At 38.5% G+C, this 27007-nt stretch overlaps 1 protein-coding gene across 1 annotated transcript; it reads left to right on the top strand.

Moving 5' to 3' along the window:
* Positions 1 to 1473: 1473 nt before the first annotated feature.
* On the top strand, positions 1474 to 25847 carry LOC127949473 (deoxynucleoside triphosphate triphosphohydrolase SAMHD1-like). The gene is made up of 15 exons (XM_052546810.1): positions 1474 to 1561; positions 3730 to 3824; positions 7985 to 8145; positions 8370 to 8485; positions 8961 to 9032; positions 9230 to 9261; positions 9354 to 9497; positions 9578 to 9678; positions 10013 to 10121; positions 20288 to 20379; positions 20540 to 20652; positions 20844 to 20980; positions 21065 to 21157; positions 21233 to 21337; positions 25683 to 25847. The coding sequence occupies exons 1-15, from the start codon at positions 1474 to 1476 to the stop codon at positions 25845 to 25847; spliced, it is 1623 nt and encodes a 540-aa protein (XP_052402770.1).
* The last annotated feature ends 1160 nt before the right edge of the window (positions 25848 to 27007 follow it).

The raw sequence follows: 27007 nt of genomic DNA on the forward strand, positions 1-27007 counted from the left end.
GTCATGGAGTCAAGTTCGTGATTTCTGGATGTTATTGTTGTGTCACTGATGTTAACGTACAATTGATGAAACCTCATTTAAAACGACATTAGTGTTGATGGACATTTGTCAGCGAATAGCTAAGTTTTTTTTTTTTTTTTTTTTTTTTTTTTTTATGCCATCACTGAGGAAACTAAACATCCAGAAGCTTATTAGGCCATGGATTTGTTTCTTTTGTTTTTTTAAAAAAGGCATGTTCAATAAAAAAATAAAATAAAGAAATTGGATCAGTGTAATGTTGACATTATATGAATGTATTTTACACAGCTCTATTAATTGAAAGGCATTTTGAAACAGAGTTTCAGGGACTAAAAGTTAATTTGGTCAGATAGAATATACAATTTAGTTGAATTGGTAATGGAGTAAGTAATGCTTACCAAGCTGAGTGGCAAATTATTGTTTAAACTAAGCATCTTCAGTTACTATAACTCGGTTATTAAAACGTTCAACTTAAATGTTCTATTCCATTATATTATGGGCTTAAGTACATTGAACATAGTACACTTCACTTATTCAACTAATGCTTCATTACTTAAAACTTTTAAGGCAACGAGTTACCTTGTTTTTTTTTGTAAAGTAGATTCCACTTATCCGGGTTTACAGTGAAGTCATACACGCCTGGAATAACATTGGGAGAATAAATTATTCCTAGCCTTTATTAACAAATATTGGATTTACATTAACATATATTTGCTAAACAGACTAACCAATCAAACACTGTAAGACAAATAAATACAAAATAACTATATAGAAAATATTGTTCCGCTGGCAGCTCATAATTGTATAGTGTTTTCAGCAGTAGTCCATCTAATGTGTCTCATGGCATTGAACAAACTGAACAGTTGTCAGAGACACACCTTCATAATGAACATGTATGTCATGTATTAGCACAAAACATTACCTTGTGAGAAGTCCATTATTAAATTGCTTAGCATTTTTGTAGTCTATGATAGGCTGAATTTTGTTTGTTTTTTATTATTTTCATTATTTGTTGAGCACCCAATGTCCAGCATTGTGTGGCTGATGTGCAGTTTTGTTTAGTATACATCTCTGTGCAATCACAATATACGCCTCCACACACGTGCTGTTTACATTTATGCATGTTGCAGACACTTTTATCAAAGTGACTTGCAGTGGTTCCAAGCTAACATTATTTTTACCTAACATGTGTTCCCTGGGTATTGAACCCACAGCCATTTGCACTGAGATCACAATGCTCTATCACTGAGCCACAGGAACACACTAACACCATCATCTAAACAATGAAACCAGGCTGGTCTGAGACACACCCTCATAATGACAAGACTTTCCTGAACGTGTATTCCTGCGAGTAAGTTGAGCTGCTGGAGCTGTGAAATCTCTAAGCAGATAGACAGACCTTTATTGCTTCACCCGAGTTTTCTTAAAACCCACAATTATAAAATAAAAGAGAAGATGCCTCGAGCTGAACCAACCAGAAAAACTCTCTCCGATTACAGGAAAAGTCTCCAGGATCTAAAAAAGTCCTATGAAGCAAGTGAAGGTAAGGGAAGACAGATGTGTTGTGTGTTGTGTGTGGATGTAAACGTAAGGTTCATTTGCGCAGAGAGTAATTTTCTGTTTTCAAAATAGGCTTCAAGGAATTAGATTACTGAAAAATTAAGCAACAAATTATATCCAGTCTTTCAACTCCTGTCATCACATAACCTGTTCTGTAAAGACAGTAAACCCGATAGATTTATCAAGGTAGAAAGACAGCCTACTGTTTTGCAAGAGGAAAATCCACCCACAGGAACTACGTCAGAGAGACATAAACATAACATCATCTACTCGAATCCCTAAAACTAGTCACACTACTTGAATATCAATTCAGCATAAATTTTGTATGGGACAATTTTATATATGTGTTATATTATATTAGTGAATATTAGTAGTAATATTAATGTATTATCCTGTACATATTATATATATATATATATATATATATATATATATATATATATATATAAACTTTGCTAGGTGTACTGTGTAGCCGAGATTTACCATAGCAATTACATTCAGCATATATATATATATATATATATATATATATATATATATATATATATATATATATATATATATATATATATATATATATATTAGTGCTGTCAATCGATTAAAAAAATGTACTAATTAATCGCACATTTTTTTAAAATTAATCGCGATTAATCGCAATTAAAAGACTGAAACTTTTTGGATATGTAAATGTAAAATGTAAATAATTAATGTAAACTCAAGACAAAGAAACTATTTAAATTCAAAATATGATTGTTTATTGGAATTTTTGTTTAACTTGTAACACAGATTTTCTCATGTAAACAACATACCTGCAATAAACCATCAATATCCTCCAAATTAACTGTTGGCTTGAAAGCCATATTTATTACAGAAATAAAAACACAGGCATGTAAGTACCATTTGAATTTCAAAACAATCAATGCCAATAAAAAACAAAAATGATTTCCATGTTGAATTCTAAGTGGACTGCAAAAAAATTCCTAAGTATAGTCATTGCCAGTGCTTTAAGTGGGCCGGTATGCACCGGTATTCAGTACCGCCACTTCCAAATATAGCTCTTGAGCGTACCGCCACCTCTCCGTGCGCCCAGAACGTGCTTGTAGCGTACCGGTACGCTCATTTGGACATCTGTTTTAATAGAGGTTTTAATCTTTTACCTGCACTGCCGATTTTCAGAGCGCCCTTCACAATGCAAGCTTCCTAATTCATCCCACCCAGAGCAGAAACTACATTACCCATTCACCCTTAAGTTATACAAGTGAATAGCGCATGTGTCGCTTTTACCACTGTTAGTGTCAACAACTCAACGTGGCCGGAGAAGGTGTGTGAAACTCGTTGTGAGTTATACTAAAGCAAAATCTTGAGTATTTATTGTCTGATAAACATTAAAAACTGTCTGCGGAGGTTGAGTCGTCCTGCAGCCCCCGCCGGCTGCTCATTGGCTGCAGCATCTTTTTTCTAAGTTCTAAAAAAATACTGTAGACGGCAAGGCACAAATTTAGATATTCATTTATCTAATTAATCTATAGCCTATGCACAAAGACAATATGATCTTTTTGTCCCCTTTTTGTTTTAAAGCTTGATGAAGAGAGAGAGCGCAAGTTGCTGCAGCTGCGAGGAGGACAGTGATGCACGCGTACAGGAGTGATTGACAGTTCGCGGCACTGTGTACAAAAAATACTCCGCTACACAATTATTTCGTTATTTTTGTTTAAGCTTATTAATGTTAGCGTTACAGAAAGGTCTGATTTACGCACTGTTACAGTCATTGTTTTTTTTTTTTTTTAAACAATGACATTTGAGTTCATGATTTTAATGTTGCTGTTTCTTGTGGCAGACTGAATGAAGAGTAATGTTTCTTGTGGCAGACTTTCCGTCTAAAAGTCCTTCCTTGGTCTTATCCATATTTCTTTGCACGTTGAACACACATAGGCCACAACTGGAAATAAAAAAAACTGCAACCGCGTTAATTGCGTTATTTTTTTTAACGCGTTAAAAATTTCAAATTAATCGAATGCGTTAACGCTCTAATTTTGACAGCACTAATATATATATATATATATATATATATATATATATATATATATATATATATATATATATATATATATATATAGTATACTGAGGATTAAAAATGTTATGCCTTTACAGAGCCTGAGAAACAACAGTTATGGGAGATTATCAAGGATGAATTGCAGGACATCCTGAAGAAATACTCTTTAAACTTCTCAAAAGAACAAATGAAGGTAAAAAAAAAATAATAAAAAATATTATGATGATGGTATCATTTTATTCTCACTTCCATGCAGAAACATAACAGTCTATAGTTATGTTGTCAACAGTATTCATTTAGTAGATAATTATTTGTTATCTTTAAACTGAAATGCCAAGTCATCACATTATGTCAGTGTGAGGGGCATATTTAGTGATTTGGGGGCACCAGGCAAAATCTACACTGTAAAACCTCAATTCACAAAAGTTCACTTAACTCGAAAAAATAGTTGAAAATTTTAAGTCAAATTAACTTAAACATTTTTAGTTCAATAAAATATATATTTTCAAGTGTCTGTTACCATACACTGTAAACCCTAATAAGTTCACAGAACTCTTAAGTTTACATTAAATTAGAAATTTCATTTCCAGTTGCCTTAAATTAGCTCAGTCATCTTATAAATATTGATATTTCTCAACTTATAATTAGAGAGTACTTCACTTAAAATGTTCTCTTTTTTCAACTCATATAATGTGGGAAATAAACTCAAACTTAGTCTATTGTTGTCCATTCTCAACCTAACCACAGGCTCTACTCTTCACCACAACGGTAACACTACAAAAACAACATAATAGTAACCTTTGTAAGTTCTGACATAACACAACATTCAAGTACTAACTTAAGTCCCTCTATGCTAATCTTGTAAAAAACACACAAAATAACACTCAATTTCTACATTTATTTATTTCCCTTGTTTTCTGATGCAAAGCATGCTGGGAACTTGAAAACACAATCATTTTAAGTTCACCTTACTACAGCAAAATTTTTAGTTTACAGAACTTATTTAAATTAAGTCCAATGTACTTTCATTTTTATTTGAGTGCAATTAACTAATTTAATTTGATTCATTTCACTGTTTGGTTTTACAGTGATGGGCCCAATACATTTGCACACATTTATCTAGATCCACCTTGAGGTGTTTTGTGTGATGCTTGGTGCTGCACAATGGTGCCCAATAGTTGTGTCCAATGTTTCTACATTTTTATGTATGTGTTATAATGGAATACTTTCATGTTGTAGACCAAGGAAATCATTTGATTTACAGTTGAGATATGGGTTTTCACAGAAGTGAAATAAATTCTTAAATGATAAACTTCACAATCAAGCCTTTAAATTATTTTTTAAGAAAGGGATGAGTCAGAAGTAAAAATTATATAAATTATAAAAGGGGGTTGTGGGTGGATTCTAGCATTATTCTGAACAAAAACTGCAGATGGTATTAATGAAAATGCCCATTCCTCTGCCAGCAGAAGCACTTTTGGAACGTCACAACTATAGTGGTTTTCCCGGTGATAGCTATAAACAAAGCAGTGCTCATAAACACTACTTCATCAGATAAAATGAAAATGCCATTGAAACTTTTCTGGAGACAGTTAATTCCATTCAGAAACTCATTCATATATATATATATATATATATATATATATATATATATATATATATATATATATATATATATATATATATATATATATATATATATATATATAATACCCCACAGATCATTTATCATTTCAAAAATTTTGAGTGAAAGCAAAACATAATTTTTTTTCATGCCTGTCTCTTTAAATGCAAATGAGCTGCTGCTCCCTGCCCTCTTTTCCAGAATAGAACAAAGGGTCCTCGCTGCAGCCTGTCATGATGACATTAGCTGGATCAGATCCTATATGTATTGGATGTTTGATGCATCTGTGCAGTATTGGACTTATCATGCATGCGCGAACTGGGACTGTCAGTGAAGCTAGTATTTAATGTAAATAGAAGGATATATGACATCACCCTGGAGGTGGATGGGCATTTACCTCGACAAAAAGCTTATAGGATTCGCAAAAAAATAAGCTCTGTGTTCAACCATAGTTCATGAAACTTACACGTTTTGTCTATCAAGGTAATCTTCACAAAGTAAAATAACTTTAATAAATTTTGAAGCCTAAATAAAAGCACCAGAATTTAAAAGCTAAACTCAGGCTACAATTGATCTACAGCACCACGGGCGCTCGACTTCAGCGTCACCACCTCCACGCTTCGCACGATGTTTTCTAACTTATTTTTAATGTGTTCACTGAAAAGGATTTACTCTGTATATGAATTTTAATTCACACCACATGAACCTTTCATATAAATTGGAATAAATACAAAACTAGATCCAAACTAAAACTGAAATGAGACATTAATAATAAACAGTATAGTGAATAAATAAAATTATCATAACTAGAGTGAGTGAGTTTTTGGATATGGTCAGATTAAACTTATTTTAGTGAATAAAGTACCACATTTCATCTTTGTTAGGCTAGGTAAGTTACACAAAATATTATTTTATCCTTGCTTTTACACAGCAAAAAAATCTGAGAGAAATTAACTCTGATGGGAGTACATGTGAGACCACACTCAAATTAAAATCTGACTTTAAAATTTTAGGGGTCAAGAGCCCAACTATAGCAAACACTGACCACTATAATGGTGACATAAAATAGCGATTTTCATCTTTGTTGATTCTGCATGTTAACATCAGGTCCCGTCAATAATGGTCAATCATCACTCAATTAATCACTTAATTATCTCATTAACTTTAACTCAGCTTCAGTGTTAATTTAACACTCCTATTTTAGACCATTCACACTCTTGAGTGTGGTCTCACATGAACTCCCAGCAGAGTTATTTTCACTCTGGATTTTTTGCTGTGTAGGAAATCATCAATCTATGCTTTCTAACAGCTTCATGTGGACGTAAACATTTAAATTTAATGTGGCTTTAAGTGCTATACATAGTTAAGGTTACTTTCACCATGACTAAGCCATTAAATGTGGTGTGGTGTGGAGTCTCTGCATCAGTAGGAAAGTGATAAAACAAGCATTTTCTATCTGAAGACTTGTGTTCCATTACAGGACAAAAAAAAAAAAAAAAAAAAAAAAAAAAAAACATTGTCGACCAAAAATATAAAATACCTCAAACAATAAATTAGTTATACTACAATTAATTGTATTACAAATTATACTACTGCTGGAAAACACTGCAAATTGATCAACTGTTTGGCGTGATGACATTAATGCCCCTGACAGTGCCCACAGTCCCATTTAGCAACTTGCTAGCAACCATCTTTTAAAGAAACACAACAATTAAAAGAAGTCACGAGTGGGGTGTAAGCATTCTGTTTTATGTCGTAGAATAAAATGTGAAAGTATCTTATTTTAGGAATTTAACCAAAAAAAAAAACATTTAAAAAGGTCTATTTTAACTAAATATAAATTGGTTATGTAAATACTTAATTTAGGAAAGGAAATTATACATTAGGCCCTTGGCTTTTTTGGGCTCAAGGGGGTCACCTGTTTTTGCCTAATGGGTAAGTCCGCCTTTGGTCAGTGTGTTAAAAGTTTCCTCAATTTGTGTACATAAAGAGGAATCATTTCAATGGGAGGAACTATTTGTGAAGAAAGTTTTGCTCCAACAACAAAACAAACACTTATAAATGAACTCAGAGCAGAGCAGGGGGCTGCACTGGGATTGGGATCCTGGATTAAAATCTTTTGGCAATGGACAGGGATCAAATATTTTGCGTATTACAAGAATAATGGAGTTAAACAAATGACGGTTTTCTACAGTAGTGGGTGTATGTGTTTGGTCATATGCTTTTTATTGAAATAAAAATAATTGAGTTAAATTTGGAAACGTTCACTACAGTTATAAACTGAAAGCCTCCGCTCTGCTCCATACAGGAGTTGACTGACAAAACCATGCTGAAGGATTTGCTGCTCAACAGATCCTGAGCTCATTGACAAACTCATTGACAAATATTTGATTTTGTAAGATGTGCTCCCTTTACGCAGAGTGAGCATGATTAAAAAATTGAAAGTGAAAATTGAACAGCAAGCTCTCATTCAAAAGCAATTTCAAAAGCGGAATACACGTGTTGTAGAAGCAGGATTAAAAAAAAAAAACTGACTAGAGCAGATTTCTGTTTCTGAATGAACCAGATCAGCCAATGAATCATTGGAAATCAGTTGAGCGAATGATTCAATGACTCACTCATAAACCCAGCTAACAGGAATATCCTCAGAACTTCGTACATTGAGTCACAAATTCATTTTAGTGAGATAAACCAGGGATTTATTTTTCTTTTCTTTTTTTTTCCTGTAGATCTTCAATGACCCCATTCATGGACACATGGAGCTGCACCCCCTGATGGTGAAGATCATTGACACTCCTCAGTTTCAGAGACTCAGACACATCAAACAGCTGGGAGGAACATATCTGGTGTATCCGGGTGCTTCTCACAATCGCTTTGAACACTCGCTTGGGTGAGACTGAATTAATAATACCATATTAAAAATAAAAAAATAAATAATAATAATAAAAAAGGTAAGGCATGCTCTTCCATGTGATGAATAACAGTCACATGACATGCAAGCAAAAAAAAAGAACATTATTAATCTTTTTGTAAGATTCGGTGCTTTCGATTTTGTTAAGGTAAAGTCACGCGGGTGTGTGTGTGTGTGTGTGTGTGTGTGTGTTTGTGTTTTAGTGTGGCACATTTAGCAGGACGTCTGGTAAAAGTTCTTCACAACAATCAGCCAGAGCTCAAAATTACCAAACAGGATTTCCTGTGTGTTCAGATCGCTGGTCTGTGTCACGACTTGGGTGAGTAGTGCTAATACTTATTTATGAACTATTTATACTGGAATCTTCATCTCTTGTTATTTTTAACATTTTGTTATTTTCTCCAAAATTGTTGTTCCAAAGTTAATAAATACTAAGAATAAATTTAATTTAATACTATTTTTGTATTTGTAATGGTTTCCATTTCACCCAAACCTTCGTAAACTTCAGCAGAGATTTATGTTGACCTTAGCTACACAGTACAGTGATAAGTACAGTAATAGTTATTACTGATAGTTTTGTGATATTTGAAACAAAAGGGACACAGAGTTTAGTGGCCCAAAACTAGAATCCCGTTTAAGTGTATAAATTTGAAAAACAAGAAGATACTGCAAGTTTCAAACGGTGATTATCACTTTTAGAGGTCATGCGCAAAATGGCCTTAAAGACACTTAAGACATAAAAAGAGACATAAGACTGCAAAACATGCATTTTCTTTTCTTTTTCTTTTTTTAAGGTCATGGTCCGTTTTCTCATGTATTTGATGGTCTGGTTATTCCAGGAGCCAAAAAAATGAAAAAATTAAGAGGTAAGCAGCAGTGTGACATGAAATCTAATCAGAAGAATCTGTGGACAAGTTTCCTCTCAAATCATTGTTACATTTTGACATGTCGAACTACTGTAAATGTATGCCTTGTAAATATTACTGGAAAAGTTTGTAATAAACTTAAATCAAATATAATGTACAATATGACTTTCAACCTGAGAGCTGCTTCTTTTTCTTAGGGCTGCATGATGACATCCCTGGAAACTGGAAGGTAAGCGCAAACACACTGCTCATGCAGCCAAAGCAACTGGTTGTGTATTACATGTATTCATGATGCCATCTATGTTTCTGTATTTACTGCAGCATGAGCAGATGTCAGTCCAGATGTTCGATGACATTGTGAGGAGTCTGAAGGCTGAGAATGAAGATGTGATGAAAGAACATGGACTGGATGATAGAGACATCACCTTCATTAAAGAGTTAATCGAAGGGGCAAAAACCTCAGAGGTACAGACTGATACTCTTTATGGTGTGTTAATAAAATTGACAGTTCAGTAGAATGAAGTCTGAACCGCTCTTCTGTTCAGTGGAGATACGAGGGCAGAGATGAAGACAAATCCTTCCTGTATGAGATTGTAGCAAATAAACAGAATGGCATCGATGTGGACAAATGGGACTATTTTGCACGGTAAATATTAGAATTTTGCACAGATGCAAGGGCTGTTGATGTCATGTGACTAATGTCTCTGGATCTGTAGGTAAATGGCAATACCGATTGGCTGAATCACTAATGATTATTCTGAGATGTGACGTCACAAATGCCAGACAAATATAAAACCATTACTCACTTTAAGAGCCTAAAAAAAAAACTGAGAAAATATCTACTATGGTGTAATCATTTTAGTAATGTACATATTCACAGCTGTACTTTAACCATGTCTTACCTTATTACAAGCTGTGATAAAGATGATCCTATTATTTATGCATCCACTGTGTTTTCATATTGAATACTTATTTGACAGAGACTGTCATCACCTGGGCATTCGAAACAGTTTTGACCATCAACGTCTGCTGAAGTTTGCACGAGTCTGTGAAGTGAACAAAAGAAATCACATCTGCTTCAGAGACAAGGTGCCTCATACAATCATCACACATTATTTCAAACCAAACACACCCACTCTGTGTTTGACATATAACGGTAGGGCTGCACGATTATGACAAAAATCATATTTGTTGATAATTCCCTTGAAATAGTAATTGTGATTATCGATTACAATTATCACAATTTACATTGAATGATGCAAATGCATGACATAATTTTACATGAAAATAAACAATATGAAAACACTCTAACTGAAAAACTTTTAGTGCTATAGTATTAAGCATAAATGTCAACTATAAATCTAATTGGTTTCTTCTTAAAATTATAAAAAATAAAAATATTGTAATATTATAGTGGTATTCTAATGTTACACTAAAACTAAATTGTAAATAATGGGAAAAACCTTTAAGATAACATGTAGAAAGAAAAAAATGCATCTTAAGCAGAAAAACATTAAGTGTACTTTGAAAGATTAATTGCCGCTTTGACCGATTAATTGCCGATTAAGTACTAACCTGATTCCAAAAAAGTTGGGAAACTGTAGAATTTGTGAGTAAAAACAGAATGGAATAATTTACAAATCTCATAAATTTATATTTTATTCACAATAGAATTTAGATAACATATCAAATGTTGAAAGTGAGACATTTTGAAATGTCATGCCAAATATTGGCTCATTTTGGTTTACATGAGAGCTACACATTCCAAAAAAGTTGGGACGAGGCCATGTTTACCACTGTGTGGCATTCCCTCTTCTTTTTATAACAGTCTGCAAACGTCTGTGGACCGAGAAGACAAGTTGCTCCAGTTTAGGAATAGGAATGTTGTCCCATCCTGGTCTAATACAGGCTTCTAGTTGCTCATCTGCCTTAGTTCTTCTTTGTCACATCTTCCTCTTCATGATGTGCTAATTTTTTTTCTATGGGTGAAAGATCTGGACTGCAGGCTGGTCATTTCAGTTCCTGGATCCTTCTTCTACGCAGCCATCATGTTGTAATTGATGCAGTATGTCTGGCATTGTCTGGCATTGTCATGTTGGAAAATGTAAGGTCTTCCCTTAGAGGGACAATGTCTGTATGGGAGCATATGTGGATCTAGAACTTGGATATACCTTTCAGCATTGATGGTGCCTTTCCAGATGTGTAAGCTGCCCATGCTACACACACTCATGCAACCCCATACCATCAGAGATGCAGGCTTCTGAACTGAGTGCTGATAACAACTTGGGTTGTCCTTGTCCTCTTTAGTCCGGATGACATGGTGTCCCAGTATTCCAAAAATAACTTCAAATTTTGATTTGTCTGACCGCAGAACAGTTTTCCACTTTGCCACAGTCCATTTTAAATATGTTACGTGAAAGATAATCAGATGAAAGTTGACAGTACCCTCCCCCATAGGAACGCCTACTGGCGTTCACAGACTATCCTACCTGTCGATTGTAATCATTGATAAGGGAGTGATCCAGGATGTCCCTAGCAGGTACCCATCTTCTCTCCTCCGGACCGTAACCTTCTCAGTCCACCAAGTACTTGAATCCACGTCCACTCCATCTCGAGTACGGAATATGGTTCACCGAATATGTCGGTTCCTTGTGTGAATGAAACATGGGTTTAATCTTTGATACATGGAAGGCGAGATGAATCTTCCTGTACGTTGGAAGAAGTTTGAGTAGGACAGAAAAAAAGGCCAATACATTTTGGAGCTAACTTGTTAGATATGGAGCAGAACCGAATGGTTTTGGTAGAAAGCCACACTTTTTGACCCACAACTTATATGGGAGGCTTCGACCGGTGGCGATCGGTCTGGGCCTTGGTGTGCTCCCCCACCTGAAGAAGAGTCTCACAGGCTCTACTCCAAGTGTGGCGGCACCTCTGGATGAAGGCATGGGCAGAGAGGACCCCGACATCGGATTTCAGACTGGAAAAAATAGGTGGCTGGTAACTTAAGCTACATTCAAACGAAGAAAGGCCTGTGGATGACACCGGTAACCAGTTATGAGCATACTCAACCATAGAGAGTTGCTGACTCCAAGAGGAAGGATTCTTGGATATCAAACATTGCAACACTCTCTCCAAATCTTGGTTGGCTCTCTCGGTTTGGCCATTGCTTTGGGGATGGAACCCCGAAGATAGACTGACAGTCACACCCAGTAACTTACAAAACTCCTGCCAAAATTTGGACACAAATTGGGGTCCTCTGTCGGAAATCATGTCCATCGGGAGGGCATATAGCTGAAAGACGTGATGTACGACAGTTACCGCTGTGACCTTGGCAGATGGTAATTTGGGAAAGGGAATAACATGAGCCGCCTTCGAGCACCAGTCCACTGCTGTCAAAACTACCATTTTCCCCTGTGAGGGTGGGAGGGTGGTAATGAAATCTAGAGCATTGTGGGACCAAGGTCTCAAAGGGACTGACAGCGGTTGGAGTTGCCTATCTGGGGGTCGATTGGAAGTCTTACCAGTGGCACAAACCGAACAAGCCAAAACAAAATTATGAATGTAATGAGCCATCAACAGCCACCAGAATCGTTGCTTGACAAAAAAACTGGTCATTAACTCCTGGATGACACACAATGTTGGAACAATCCCCACACTGAATGACGTTGGACCTTAACCCCTCCGGCACAAATTTTCTATTCGGTGGGCAATAGGTTGGAGGCGTTACCACTTCTGCCGTTCTGACCCTCGATTCAATCACCCATGTCAGAGTGGAGACCACTAATATCTCTGGTAAAATACACTCAGGAGTAGACGGGCATTCAGAAGGATCAAAAATATGTGACAAAGAATCGGTTTGACATTTTTGGAATCCGGGGTGTATGAAAGAGAAAAATGTAATCGTCCAAAAAAAAGTGCCCACCAAGCCTGCCAGTTAAGTCTTTTAGCAGACCTGATATATTCCAGGTTCTTATGGTCAATCCAACTGATAAAAGGTACCTCCGACCCTTCTAACCAATGACAACATTCTTCCAACACTAATTTGACTGCCAACTGCTCTTTGTTCCCAATATCAAAATTACGTTTGGCGGGTGATAAACAATGGGGAAAAAATGCACAGGGATGCATCTTGTCGTCTGTGGAAGGACGTTGAGATAGAACTGCACCTACCCCCACCTCTGATGCATCGACCTCCACCATGAAGTGATGTGAAGTATCAGGGGCTATGAGAATAGCGAATACAGCCTCAGCTGTATCAGACAACCTGAATGTCATTCTGGGGGAGGTCAAGGCAGTCAGAGGAACGGCTAGTTGGCTGAAATTGTGCATGAAACTCCAATAAAAATTGGCAAACCCCAGAAACCTCTGTAGGGCCTTATGGGAATCTGGACTTGGCCAATTTACCACAGCCTTAACCATGTCATGATCCATATGTACTCCCTCAGACGAGATGATGTATCCTATAAAAGAAACAGACTGCATGAAAATTGCATTTCTCCACCTTGACAAAAAACTATTCTCTAGCAGCCTCTGAAGCACTCTTCTGACATGCTGAATGTGTTCCTGGAAAGAAGATGAAAAAATCTATATGTCATCCAGGTAGACATATATGAATTGATCTACCATGTCCCTAAACACGTCATTCATGAGTGCCTGGAAAACTGCTGGGGAATTGGAAAGGCCGAACGGCATAACCAAATATTAAAAATGCCCTCTGGGGGTGTTAAAAGTGGTTTTCCATTCATCCCCCTTTCCGAATGTGAACCAAATGATAAGCATTACGGAAATCCAATTTTATGAAAACGGATGCTCCCTGAAACCTCTCGAAAGCTGAATACATCAACAGCAAAGGATAGGTATGCTTTAACATGATGTTGTCCAGTCCTAGTTAATTAGATTAGATTAGATTCAACTTTATTGTCATTATGCAGAGTACAAGTACAGAGCTAATGAAATGCAGTTAGCATCTAACCAGAAGTGCAAGAATATAGTGTTATATATATACATAAAAGTGCAGAGTAAGTAAAGCTTATGATATACAGAATGTACAGTGGAGTTGCTATATACAATATTGATCAGAGTATATACAGAATGTAAATATTAATTTAATGTAGGGATTGTATGTACATTATGAACAGAGCAAAGAATGATTATATATACATTATGAATAGCAGGAACTTGAGAACAGTAATAATAAATACAGTTGAATGAGTGTGCAAAAGTATTGTTTAACAATTATATGCAAAATAACAGTAGTGCAATTATATTTTTTGTAGAATAGTTTACTGTGCTTGTACAGTAACAGCTTTAGACAGTTTATAGTGTAATGGATATAACCATGTGCAGTCTGTGCAAAATATGAGTAGTGCAATACATGTATGTAAAGTACTGTGACCAGTGCAGTAAAAGAGCAGGTGCAGGTTAGATTGGTGGTGTGGCGTTCAGGAGTGTCACAGCCTCAGGAAAGAAGCTCTTCCTGAGCCTACTAGTGCGAGAGCGTAGGCTTCTGTAACGCCTGCCGGATGGAAGGAGGGTGAAAAGTCCATGGTTTGGGTGAGAGACATCCTTGATGATGTTTCTTGCCCTGCCCAGACAGCGCTTCTGGTAAATGTTCTCGATGGATGTTAACTGAGTGCCGGTGATCCGTTGAGCAGTTTTCACCACCCGCTGGAGTGCTTTGCGGTCAGATGCGGAGCAATTGCTGTACCACACTGAGATGCAGTTTGTGAGTATGCTCTCAATGGTACAGCGGTAGAATTCAGAAAGGATCCTAGGACTGAGGTGAACTTTTTTAAGGCTCCGTAAGAAGTAAAGGCGCTGCTGAGCCTTTTTGACCAGGGTGGAGGTGTTTAGGGACCAGGTGAGATCATCTGAGATGTGGATGCCAAGGAACTTGAAACTCGACACACGCTCCACTACAGCTCCGTTGATGTAGATGGGTGTGTGTGCATGATTCCTAGTCCGCCTGAAGTCCACAATGATCTCCTTAGTCTTCTGGGTGTTCAGTTCCAGGTTGTTGTTGGCACACCACTCAGCCAGGTGCTGCACCTCATCCCTGTAGGCTGACTCGTCGTCATCCTTGATCAGACCTACCACCGTGGTGTCATCTGCGAATTTGATTATGGTGTTGGAGCCATAAACAGGAACACAGTCATTGGTGAATAGGGAGTACAGGAGAGGGCTAAGTACGCAGCCTTGTGGCACTCCAGTGTTCAGGGTTATGATGGAGGAGGAGAGGTTATCTAACTTAACAGACTGAGGTCTGTTAGTCAGAAAATCTAGAATCCAATTGCAGATGGGTGTGCTGATTCCAAGATGGCTGAGCTTGGAGATCAGCTTGGAGGGGATTACTGTATTAAATGCAGAACTGAAATCTATGAACAGCATTCTCACGTGTGTGTTCTGACTGTCCAGGTGGGTGAGGGCAGAGTGAAGTGCCGTTGAGATGGCGTCCTCTGTTGACCTATTGTTGCGATAGGCAAATTGGAAAGGGTCTAATGTAGCAGGGAGACAGGATTTTAAGTGGGATGCGACCAGTTTCTCAAAGCACTTGGCAATGATGGGGGTGAGTGCAACAGGACGGAAGTCGTTAGGGACCGAGGCAGTGGAATGCTTCGGTACAGGCACGATGGTGGAGGTTTTGAAGCAAGTGGGGACAGTTGTTTGGGCCAGGGACAGATTGAAAATGTCTGTGAAGACCTCAGCCAGCTGCTCCGCACAGGCTTTAAGCACACGACCAGGTATTCCGTCAGGGCCAGCTGCTTTCCGTCCATTCACTTTACGCAGAGTGGAGTAAACATCTGATGTGGAGAGTGTGAGAGGCAGTTCACTGGGTTGATGCTCAGTTTTGAGTGAGATCTCCTTATTATTTTTATCAAAGCGAGCATAAAAGTGATTGAGCTCGTCTGGGAGGGAGGCAGAGCTGGAGGGGGGCACAGAGTTAGGTGGTTTGTAATCGGTGATAGATTGTATGCCTTGCCACATACGCCGGGGGTCTGAAGAATTGAAGTGTTCTTCAATCCTTTGTTTGTGTGTGAGTTTGGCCTGGCAGATACCCTTCCTCAGGTTGGCTCTGGCTGAGCTGTAAGCCTCCTGGTCTCCAGACCTGAAGGCTGTATCTCTTGCTTTGAGCAGGAGGCGAACCTCTCTGTTCATCCAGGGCTTCTGATTGGGGAAAATTTTTATTTTTTTGAGTGTGGTCACTCTGCTTACACATCTGTTGATGTGCTCCAGGACAGAATTTGTGTAAGTGTCAATGTTAATCTGAGAGTTTATGGTGGCCTGGGCAGCAAACTCACTCCAGTCTGTGTGCTGGAACTGATGTTGAAGAGTGGAGTCTGCACCTTCCAGCCAGATTTTAACAGTCCTTATTGTAGGTTTCACACATTTGATGACCGGGGTATACTTGGGGAGCAGGAACAAAGAGAGGTGGTCTGACTGACCCAGATGGGGGAGGGGTGTGACTTTGTAGGCATCAGTCACATTAGTATAAACGTGGTCCAGTGTTTTATGTCCCCTTGTAGTGCAGGAGACATTTTGATGAAATTTAGGGAGAAAACATCTTAAAGTGCAGTGATTGAAGTCCCCAGCAACAATAAAGGCTCCATCCGGGTGCAGGGTTTGTAATTTGCTAATAGCAGCACAAAGTTCTTTCATAGCCACGTTAGCATTAGCGTCCGGAGGTACATAAACTGCAGCTGCAACAATGCAAGTAAATTCACGTGGTAGATAGAATGGCCTGCACTTGATAATCAGGAACTCCAGATCAGCAGAGCAGTAGGTATCAACAATGACAGAGTCTTTACACCATGATTTGTTAACATAAATGCATACTCCACCACCTTTGTTTTTACCAGAGGTTGCTGCTACTCTGTCAGCCCTGAAGAAAGAGCGTCCATCCATATGTACCACGCTGTTTGGGACATCGTTGCAGAGCCATGTTTCAGTGAAAAACATAACATTACAGTCCATAAGCCATTTCTGTGTGAGGGTCCAGATCTTTAGTTCATCCATCTTGTTCATCAGAGACCGTACATTGGCAAGGAAGATGCTGGGCAGAGCTGGTCGATGTGGATTTAGCCTTAGCTTAGCACGCAGCCCTCCACGCTTTCCTCGTCTTTGTTTACGGTCTCGACGCCGACGCCGAGAACTTCCAGTCGGTACGAGTGATCCGCTTGTCCGCGGTGACCTCAGTAGCTCCGGTGGGAGTTCGCTGAAGTCGAAAGGATAATCTAAAACTATGTTGGAACACCGTTTGTTGATGTCCAAAAGTGACTGTTTAGTATAGATGTAGTTCGCATAACTGAATCGCGCGAACACGAGTGAAATAACCAGGTAGATTAACACTAATTTCCGAAATCTGGTAAGACGCTGAGCCTCGCGATGTGATCGCGCCGCCATCTTTAATCAATACAAAGCCGCAAGGAACCATCCTTCTTCCCCACAAAAAAAGAACCCCGCCCCCGCTGGAGAAGAGGAAGGTCGGAAGAACCCCGCTGCTAGAGAACCAGAAATATATTTCTCCATGGCCTCCCTCTCAGGAGCAGAAAGAGAGTAAAGCTTGCCTTTAAGCAGAGACTTACCTGGCAATAAATATATAGCACAGTCATAGGGACAATGCAGAGGGAGAGAAGCAGCACGGGACTTACTGAAGACTTCCCTCAGATCCAGGTTCTCCACGGCACGTTTGATATGTCCACTGCCTTCTCCTGAAACACAGAAACAGAAACAGAAGGACAAGCAGACACAAGAATCTAAGGGAATATTTGGGGCCTGGAGAAGTTGTGTCATGCCCTGATATTTGTGCTTTTTTCAGTTTCTTATAAATATGTAAATGGGTAAAGTCTAATCTCACTGTAATCAACACAAACTGGGCTATAATAATATGTGAAATGCATGCATGTACATGATTGTATTTTTGAGAAACAAAATGTTATGCGTGGTTAGTGAAAAACTTAAAATCTTAAATCACTTGAATAAGGCCATAAAACACATAAAGAACAATGGTTCCTGGGATTTTTGAGAACTGGAGCTTGTAGCCTAGAATTTTTCAGTGTGGTTGCCTGATGTGGTAAGGGTTATTGGACAGGTAGTAAGGGAGATACTGGGGAGTTTCTGTCCACTAACAGAGACCTGTCTGGTGAGTTGTGTGATGGGGTGGCGGAAATTTCTGGGCAAAGTGAGTGTACATGAAATTAACCTTGGCTCTGGAGTCCAGTAAAGCTTGGCAGGTGTGAGTGTGATTGGCCCATCTCAGTCTTACCGGAAGAAGAGTGGATTGTGAGGACTTCTCGGCCCAGATCCCACCCGATAGTAGCCTATTCAATACTATCGGGCCTGCTCTTTTACTGGACACGAATGTAGGAAATGGCCCGTTCCTCCACAGTATAGACAAAGTCTTCCGGATCTCCCTACGTCCATGGGCTCAGGATCAGTGGCGGGGCCGACCGTGTCTCCCTCGCTGGTTGTTTGGCCTTCAGCGCCTCCGGATCTGCGGTTAGGATGAGTGCACTTCTCAAGGCGGTTGGGACTAGGATATACATGCAACACCAGGTTGACAAGTCTGTTGAGACTCTGGGGGGGGGGTCCAAGATGTACATTTCCCTTTGGATACGGTCAACCAACCCATGCAAGAACATATCCTACTGCACCTCTTCGTTCCATCTGCACTCTGCCACCAACGTCCTGAACTCGATGGAGTAGTCAGCTACCATATGATCACCTTGTCTTAGATCTGCAAGGAGTCTGGCAGCATCCTTGCCTGTTACCACACAGTCGAGGACCCTCTTCATCTTGGTGGTGAGTGCCTGGAACAAGGTGCAGCTTGGGTCCTTGGTTTCCCACACCGCCGTCCCCCATAGCGCCGCCTGACCAGTGAGAAGGGTGAGTACAAACACCACCTTGGACTCTTCTCTCTCAAAGGTCCTGGGATGTAGGGAAAAGTCCATAGAACATTGGGTGAGAAAGGCTCTGCAAAAATCGGGCTCACCAGCATAGCTCTGATGAATGGGCAGGCACGGTTCAGGTTGGTTACTCGGGTCCAATGGTGTGGGGGGGGCGCAGTGGGATTACTCAGGAGTTGGAACTTTTGGGAGAGCTCGGACACCTGCGTTTAAAGCGCTTGCACAGCGTGCCCCGTGGTGGAGATACTCTCCTGCTGCTGATCCATACAAGCAATAATGTGGTTGATGAACTCAGTGAAGTGGAACTCGCTGCATCCATAATGATGGTAAGATCGTTCCGTTACGTGAAACATAAGCGGATGAAAGTCGCAAGTAAAATGACTCTTTATTGAGATTACAGCAAAGGTCTTCCTGTCGCAACCAGCAGGAGAGTGGTGGCACAGGGACTTCAATGGGCAATCCAGTTGAGATGAGTGACGACAGTGAAGAATTCCCCGGAGTGGTGAGTGATGAGTCAGGTGTAGAATCCACAATGAGACTGGAAAAGGTACAGCTTGACACAACAAACTCAAACTCAACAAAGATCTAAGATGATACAAAAGACAAGGCAATTAAATAGGCTGGGGAAATTACATGCAGCTGCTACTGATCACTGATGATCAGAGGTAATGCCCAAATAAAACAATCAGCGTAACGAGACGCCCACACACACACAAACACACAAGACTAGGATGATACAGCGGCTACCTTGACAAAATGAGCATAGGCCCAGAGAAAATGGCTGCGCTTCTGGATCATGTTTAGATATGGCTTCTTTTTTGACCTATAGAGTTATAGCAGGCAATGGCGAATGGCACGGTGGATTTTTTTCACCGACAATGTTTTCCGGCCTTGACCCTTACGCACAGAGATTGTTCCAAATTCTCTGAATCTTTGGATGATATTATTTACTGTAGATGATGATAACTTTACACTATTTTACATTTTCTCTGAGAAACTCCTTTCTAATATTGCTCAACTATTTTTCTCCGCAGCATTGAGGGAATTGTAATTACGATTAGAAATTTGATTAATTGTCCAGCCCTAGCAGAAGCTCTATTAATATATACAGAATATGTTATAGTTATATATCATGTCAGACATACTAATATGACTTTCAAATGAAGACTTTAAATTAAAGTATGTTTAAGTTAATTACATATCCTCCTGCTTTTCTAAACCTGTGATACCATGTTTCTATTGTTTCTGTCCATGTCATGAGTCAGTGAGCTCCAGAATAACCCTTGAGGCCCTTGAGAATTTCTTTGTATAGACAAAAAACATTTCTCACACTATGATGTTTGTGTCTAACAGGAGGCTGATAATGTTTATGACATGTTTCGCACTCGATACACTCTCCATCGCCAGGCCTATCAGCACAAAATCTGCAACATCATTGAAGACATGTGAGTTTCGCTGTCTGGACAGTGGTGATATCTGTGTTTCTGATTTAAAAATCTTGCATTTCTAATTTTTCCTTCCAGAATATTACACAAATTAGGTAACTGACTGCACACCTTATACATGTTTGAAACACTAACTCAGATGTATTTTTTCCTGTGTTAGGTTTGCAGAAGCACTTGTACAAGCTGATCGTGATCTTCATGAAGGAAAACCTGAAGATATGCTGAAGATTTCTGAAGCCATAAAGACAGCAGAGGACTACAGCAAACTCACAGGTCAGCAAAAACACAAAACACACACATACACACAAATATATATAAATTAAAGAAGTAATATGTGCCCTATTATACCAAGATAAACACATTTCCTCTATTATAGACTTGTGGTAATGTGTCTCAGGACATACCATACAGGAAATAACAAATTTTTATTGATGATAATAATGACTCTTCTGTTCTTTTGTCAGATGAGATCTTTGAGCAGATATCGTCCTCCACTTCTGATAATTTGAAGAAATCCAGAGACATCTTGAACAAGATCATCAGAAGAAAACTGCCAAAGTTTGTTGGAGAAGCTCGACTGACTGAGAACAGCATGTCAAAGGTTAGACAGAAGTGAAAAGCACACTGGCTTACACTTTGATTAACCCTCTAGAACTGACAAGCCCTCTCGAATCTGAAATTTCAGGAAGAGCTGATGAAAACATGGAAAACAGCATTAGAGCAGTACAGACCTACAGACCTGACTGTTTCTCTGAACGCTGAAGATTTACCAGTTTATGTAAGTTATGTTTCAAACAATTCACATCTGCCTTCATATCTTCACAAACTAGCTATTTCATCTCTTCTTACTCAGGTGGTTGATCTGGATCATGGAATGAAGGACAAAAACCCCATTGAAAAGGTCTTTTTCTACAGCAAGAGGAAACCCAACGAAGCCTCTCCCATTAAAGATTATCAGGTACTCGACACTTTAACTGTTTTATTTCAGAATATTTAAGGGTGCAGTAGGAGATTTCAGAAAATGCTAACTTTAGCCTGATAGCACTAAAATCCATAATCGCACCCTCCCTGCAATCGCTGAGCAAAGCCACGTCCCCTGAGTGCATGAACACACCCTTAGACCTGATGACCAGAGAAACATTACAACAATACATCACAGTGTTTCCCATAGACTTGCACTCTATGTGTGGCGCCACTTTCCCTGGGGGAAATATATATGTGTATATAATGTGGGGCTGCTCGATTATGGCAAAAATCTAAATAGCGATTAATTTGGTCAATATTGTAATCACGGTTATTCAACACAGTTATGAGGGGGTCATATGAACAAAAATTTATGTGAGTGATTTATTCAAAATTATTGAAAATAATTAAACTGTCAGTAATAAAAAAAACAAAGGGCAAATACAGTAGAATAAATAGATACAAATGAAACAAACTGTGCTATTTATTATTATTATTATTTAGTTGTTTTTATGCAAGTTTCAAGCAGTTTACAGCCTTGGCTACTACATAAATTAATAATCAAATGTCAAATAAAACAGCATAGTTTTCACTGTAAGAAATACACTTTTTTGTTTCTTAAAGCTACAAAAACCCTTCACTCAAGAGCAGTGTGTGATTTTGAATTTGTCTTTTTTTGTTTGATTATAAATGTAACCCCTCTCACCCGGGTCCTCTCTGACGCTCCTCGCACTCGTTCTGAGCGGGGCTCAAACCCGGGTCTTCTGTCATGGGAGGCGGACGCACTAACAAGGAGGCTAAATGGCTACAGCCACTAGCGTCTGTCGCTAGTGCGTCTCTTGAGATCGGGGAGTGAGGTTTACCTGCACAGCACTATTCGCTGGCCTCCGTTACATAAAGCACACTGTCGCAACAGGAAAATAGCCCACTGTCACATTAAGAGCTGCACAGATCCAGTTTACCATTACACGCATATTTTCATTCTATATACTCAACTCTTTATGTTAAGTTATTTCATGACTGACAAAGGTATACGTGAATAATCATGATGCAGCATTTTAAAAATATTTTTCGTGTATTTGACCGTTTAGGCACTCACCTTGAGCTAAAAGATGACTTTACATGTCCGTGTCTCTGAGCACATATATCTTCCTGAGGTGCAGAGCAAATTATTTTTCACACTTCTAAAAACATTAATAAATATACTTAAATAAAAGGGTTAGATGGAGAGGAGCTCTGTTAAAGAGACCCAGATGGATAAGGACAAGTTGTGACTTGTGAAGGCGCAAAGTCACAGTCCTGAAAAATGTTACAATTGAAAGGCCATTTGCCTGTACAATGGAAGCCCATCTGTATGTTTTTCTGTGTTGCGGCTGTAGGCGGGGCAATCCTAACAATGTCTGGAATGTTGTAAATACTCATAGTTTTATATTTCTGCCAAGATCTGTTCAAGGTGACATGGCAGATTCCATTTGTTACTATCTTACATCAGAATTATATTTTCTGCTGTAGCTTCAGGAGAGATAGCAACACAGACAGGAAAACCTCCATGTGGGATCGTACGGAAGCCTGAGGAAATTGAAACTGTCACATGACTAGCATATCCACGATTCATAGAATTGGTAGTGTTACAGCTCTCCCAGTGTTACAACTATACCCGGTCTCCTCTACTACAATACCAGGAAGGAAGATCAGGTTTTTGATGTTTGTCTGCCATTCTCAAGTGGGAATAACTGCAAACCAGAGATCTCCAAAATGGGGCGTGAACTCCAAAATTGGACAGAATCTCCAAAACGGGGCGGGGTCTCTTTTCGCAAAGACTTTCACCATTGGCTGTGGCTTCAGCCAATTGTTACTGACTTATATTTCAAATAAAACTTTATAAATTAAAGATTGTTTTTAGTTCATCTAAAATAAAATATGCTATATAAATAAACATTCTCCATGAGAGCAGAGGCCAAAGCTTGTGGCCAGTGGTGTTTGGACCCAAGTCAGAACCTCTGCTTCATGATGTAAACAGGAATCACTCAGAAGCCGTCCCAGCGGAGGGGAAAGATTTTACTCGATCGTTTGATTTCAATCAATGGGGCCATCCCGGAACACGAAATTCGCAGGCTAGGAGGGGGTAGTGATGCTGGGTGTAACTAAAAAGGTGCCATTGTCCGGTGAGTCTCATATTGCTTAATCTTATTGACTGTTTATCTCCTGAACCGCAACTTTCTTTACCACACTATTCAGCGCCAATCCCGCCATTCAGTCAGTTTCACTGGTTAAAGGTCCTGTTTTTCGCACTTTTTTGAAGCTTTGATTGTGTTTACAGTGTGCAATATAACATGTGTTCATGTTTCGCGTGGACAGTATTAAATAAAAAAAACAGTATTTTTCACAAAATTCACCTATCTGTATACCGAATGCGATTTGTGCGAATCTGGCATTAAACTGATTGAGATTGAGGAAACTGTCCTCAGCAAGCTGTCCTCAGCAAAATAGTTTTACACATAGTTTTACATGTGGATTATAATTTTCGGAACTGAGTTAAACATAAATTGTAACCATTCTCCAAGTACAGCGTCCCTGGGAAGCCCAAACAAAGATGATTGGACTCCGAGATGAAAATAACAGCGTTTCGACGACATGGCATGGCGACAAACACAAACGCAACTCTTCCTCTTCTCCATCAGAGTGCAACAAGACCACGCCCCCCTTTTTTTGTATTCATGTGGGCGGAGGTTAGTCAAAAAACTGTTGTAGTGACGTCATTACTGCAGGAACTAGAGGGATGTAGTCCAAACGGGTCGTTTTTTGTAGGCAAATTCTGTTAAATAAGGTAGGATTAGGGATTAGCATTTTTTGTTGCATAGTTTAGGAAACACTTTAATTGACACAACCAGTAAAAACTTCAGAATCAGTTGTGGGGTGGAGTTTGCAGTAAAGTGGATTTGGGGGAAAACTGTGCATGCGTGTCGTGCACCTGTCTCTCAATGGGAGAAAGCCACACCCTATTTTAGAGCTCCCACCCCGTTTTGGAGATCCCGCCCCTATTTGGAAATCTCCAGGCTGCAGTTATACCATTCTTGCCATTCTCGCTCTGTCTGCACATCGTATGTGAACGGGCTGATGATGTACCGTGTCTGCGCGTATCGGTGCACAGAGACATGCAAATACATTTGTTGGCACGCAGGTAGCCAAGCCAAACAAAATTCTCGGACCGAGTGTTGTGACGAAAATTTCATCCAGCATACATACAGTCAGCATCTAGTCATAGTTTGGGCCATGGTCTGGCGTGGGGAGGGTTGAGTCGGCGTGGGGGAAAACACCGCGAACATCATGTATTTGAATGAAAAAAAAATTGTATTGCGAGTCATTGACGCCTACTGACTGGCAATGATACATTGCAAAATGAACTGCAATAGCTTATGATTGCCCTTATTTAATTAAAAACTGGGTCAATGACCCAACCAAATGTCGTTTCCAGACATATTTTGTCATCTGGTTGAATCTCCAGGTAAAAATGATTATGAATTATACATTTATGCCACTTTCTGAAACAAAAATGAATGTTGAATAAGTGTTTCTTCCCAAGGGTTTCTTCGTTCCCAGACCAATGTATAGCAAACAAAAAAAAAAAAAAAAAAATCTTAAGACAATCACCAATTGCACCTCTATGTATTTTTCCAAACGAGTGTGATCAGCTATGTTTCCATCCACTGGTTTTTATGCACATTTTAAAATATCACATAAAAAAAGAAAAAATAAGGCTGGATGGAAATGGCAATTAAATTCTAAATATAAAACAAACATAAAAAAATACATATAAATAAGTACACATACATAAACTATCATGGAAACATATTTACAGAATATGAAATTAAATGTTGTTTTGGTTATTCTGAAATGCCTGAGCCAAAGTATCCGTCAAAGTGATTCAGCATAATGGCCTCAAAGAATGACTGCGTTCTCAAACAGCAGTCGTCCACCTCCAAAAAGCATTTTAACATGACAGCAGTTATTGCTGCTCTGGGGAGCAAGTAATTTATTTAAATAAAATAGATTAAAAAACATTAGCTTCTACTTCTGCAGTGAATTAGTCTTTTATTTGACGTGTTAGGCACCAGTCTATAAGGAAGTGGCGATTTTGTTTTATGCAATATTAAAATTTTGCGATATTCACAACTTTGGATTGAAACATCCAAATAAATAAGTAAATGAATAAACAAATAAACAATTAAATAATTAATAAACAAACAAGCAAATAAATAATAAATAACTAATTGCACACAGACTTGAACTTTGTATAAAATATTTTTGAAAACTGGTTGTGTTATGTGTCTTATTTTCAGCTCTCCAGTTTCCTGCCAAATAGGTTTAATGAAGAGATGGTCAGAGTTTACTACAAACCATCTGATGATCAGGCAGCTGAAGATAAGAAGGAAGAGAAGAAGAAGGTGGAGGAGGCAGAAAAGTGCTTCCAAATGTGGTGTGGCTCCAATTTTGGAGTCAAATAGGCAGCTGAATAATTGACATATAAATATTTTCTGTGACTGTAACACAAAATTGGTTTACTCCAAGAAATCATCTGCACATTCAGTTAAAATCAGTTTTAAGGTAATGGTTTATAGTTATTTAATAATGAAAAAATGTAATCAAAATTAAAAAGAAATTTTTTTGAAATTCTGGTGGCAGAATTTTTTTTTTTTTTTTTTGTGCGTGTGTTGAGTTATGAGTTTTAAGATTGTGTAGGACTGATGAATGTGGAATTAATAAAAAAAGGTTTAATTTATCTGTGTTGCATATTTATTTGCAAAAGGGAGCAGCAATAAGTTATTTACATGTAATGGTTTTCATATTTTAGGGATGTAAATTTATAATTTATATTATAATATATCTTATTATTTTCTTAAAGGGGTCATATGATGCGATTTCAATTGTTCCTTTCTCTTTGGAGTGTTACAAGGCCTTGCTCACAGCCTGTATGTTTTGAGCAGTGAAGAGTAGTGCTTGCTGTTTGTCGTTTCTCTGATCACAAATGCAGACATGGTTTTATTTACGCAGCACAATACACAACACAATGCGTAAAAAGAAAGTATAAGTCATTAAAATCAGTAATCATGTCTCCACGTGATGCAGCAAATGCTTTGTTTGTAATAGGTTTTATTGGTTTTGTCTCATCATGGAGTTCTTGTCAGAACAATGGGACACGGCATCACAGTATGGTAAGGGACGTAACATTTCCGTCACACACTTGAGGAATCAGCCAATTACAACACACTGGATAGCTGGCCAATCAGAGCACACCTTTCTTTACAAAACACGAGTTTTGTTAAAATCGTCACACTGTAAACAATTTCTTGTTGTTTTTACAAAAACTTTTTGGCAGCTGTGGTTGCCAGAATAATTTTGTAAAAATACAGAAAACTGTAAACACATTTACGTCAAAAACTGTTAATTTTACAATATAAAGCTGTAATTTACAAACAAGAAAATGTGAATATAAACCAGTAAATTCAACAACACACAAAATTAAATCTGTTTTGTACCTTGAAAATACTGACAACCACCATAATAATAAAGATGGTACTGTATAAGAGAAAGCCACATGAAGTATCAAAGCTCATCACAAGTAGCTTCACCACAAGCAGAAGTATATATTAACATATAGAAGGTG

Source organism: Carassius gibelio, chromosome B1 (genome assembly GCF_023724105.1).
Source record: "Carassius gibelio isolate Cgi1373 ecotype wild population from Czech Republic chromosome B1, carGib1.2-hapl.c, whole genome shotgun sequence".
Taxonomy (NCBI): domain Eukaryota; kingdom Metazoa; phylum Chordata; class Actinopteri; order Cypriniformes; family Cyprinidae; genus Carassius; species Carassius gibelio.

What these genes read in the sequence shown, in the direction of transcription:
- LOC127949473 (XM_052546810.1), top strand. Translation starts at nt 1,474, where the DNA reads ATGCCTCGAGCTGAACCAACCAGAAAAACTCTCTCCGATTACAGGAAA. An exon ending in CGCTTTGAACACTCGCTTGG is followed by an intron (nt 8,146 to 8,369) that starts GTGAGACTGAAT and finishes TTTGTGTTTTAG; the next exon opens with TGTGGCACATTTAGCAGGAC. An exon ending in AAAAATGAAAAAATTAAGAG is followed by an intron (nt 9,033 to 9,229) that starts GTAAGCAGCAGT and finishes TCTTTTTCTTAG; the next exon opens with GGCTGCATGATGACATCCCT.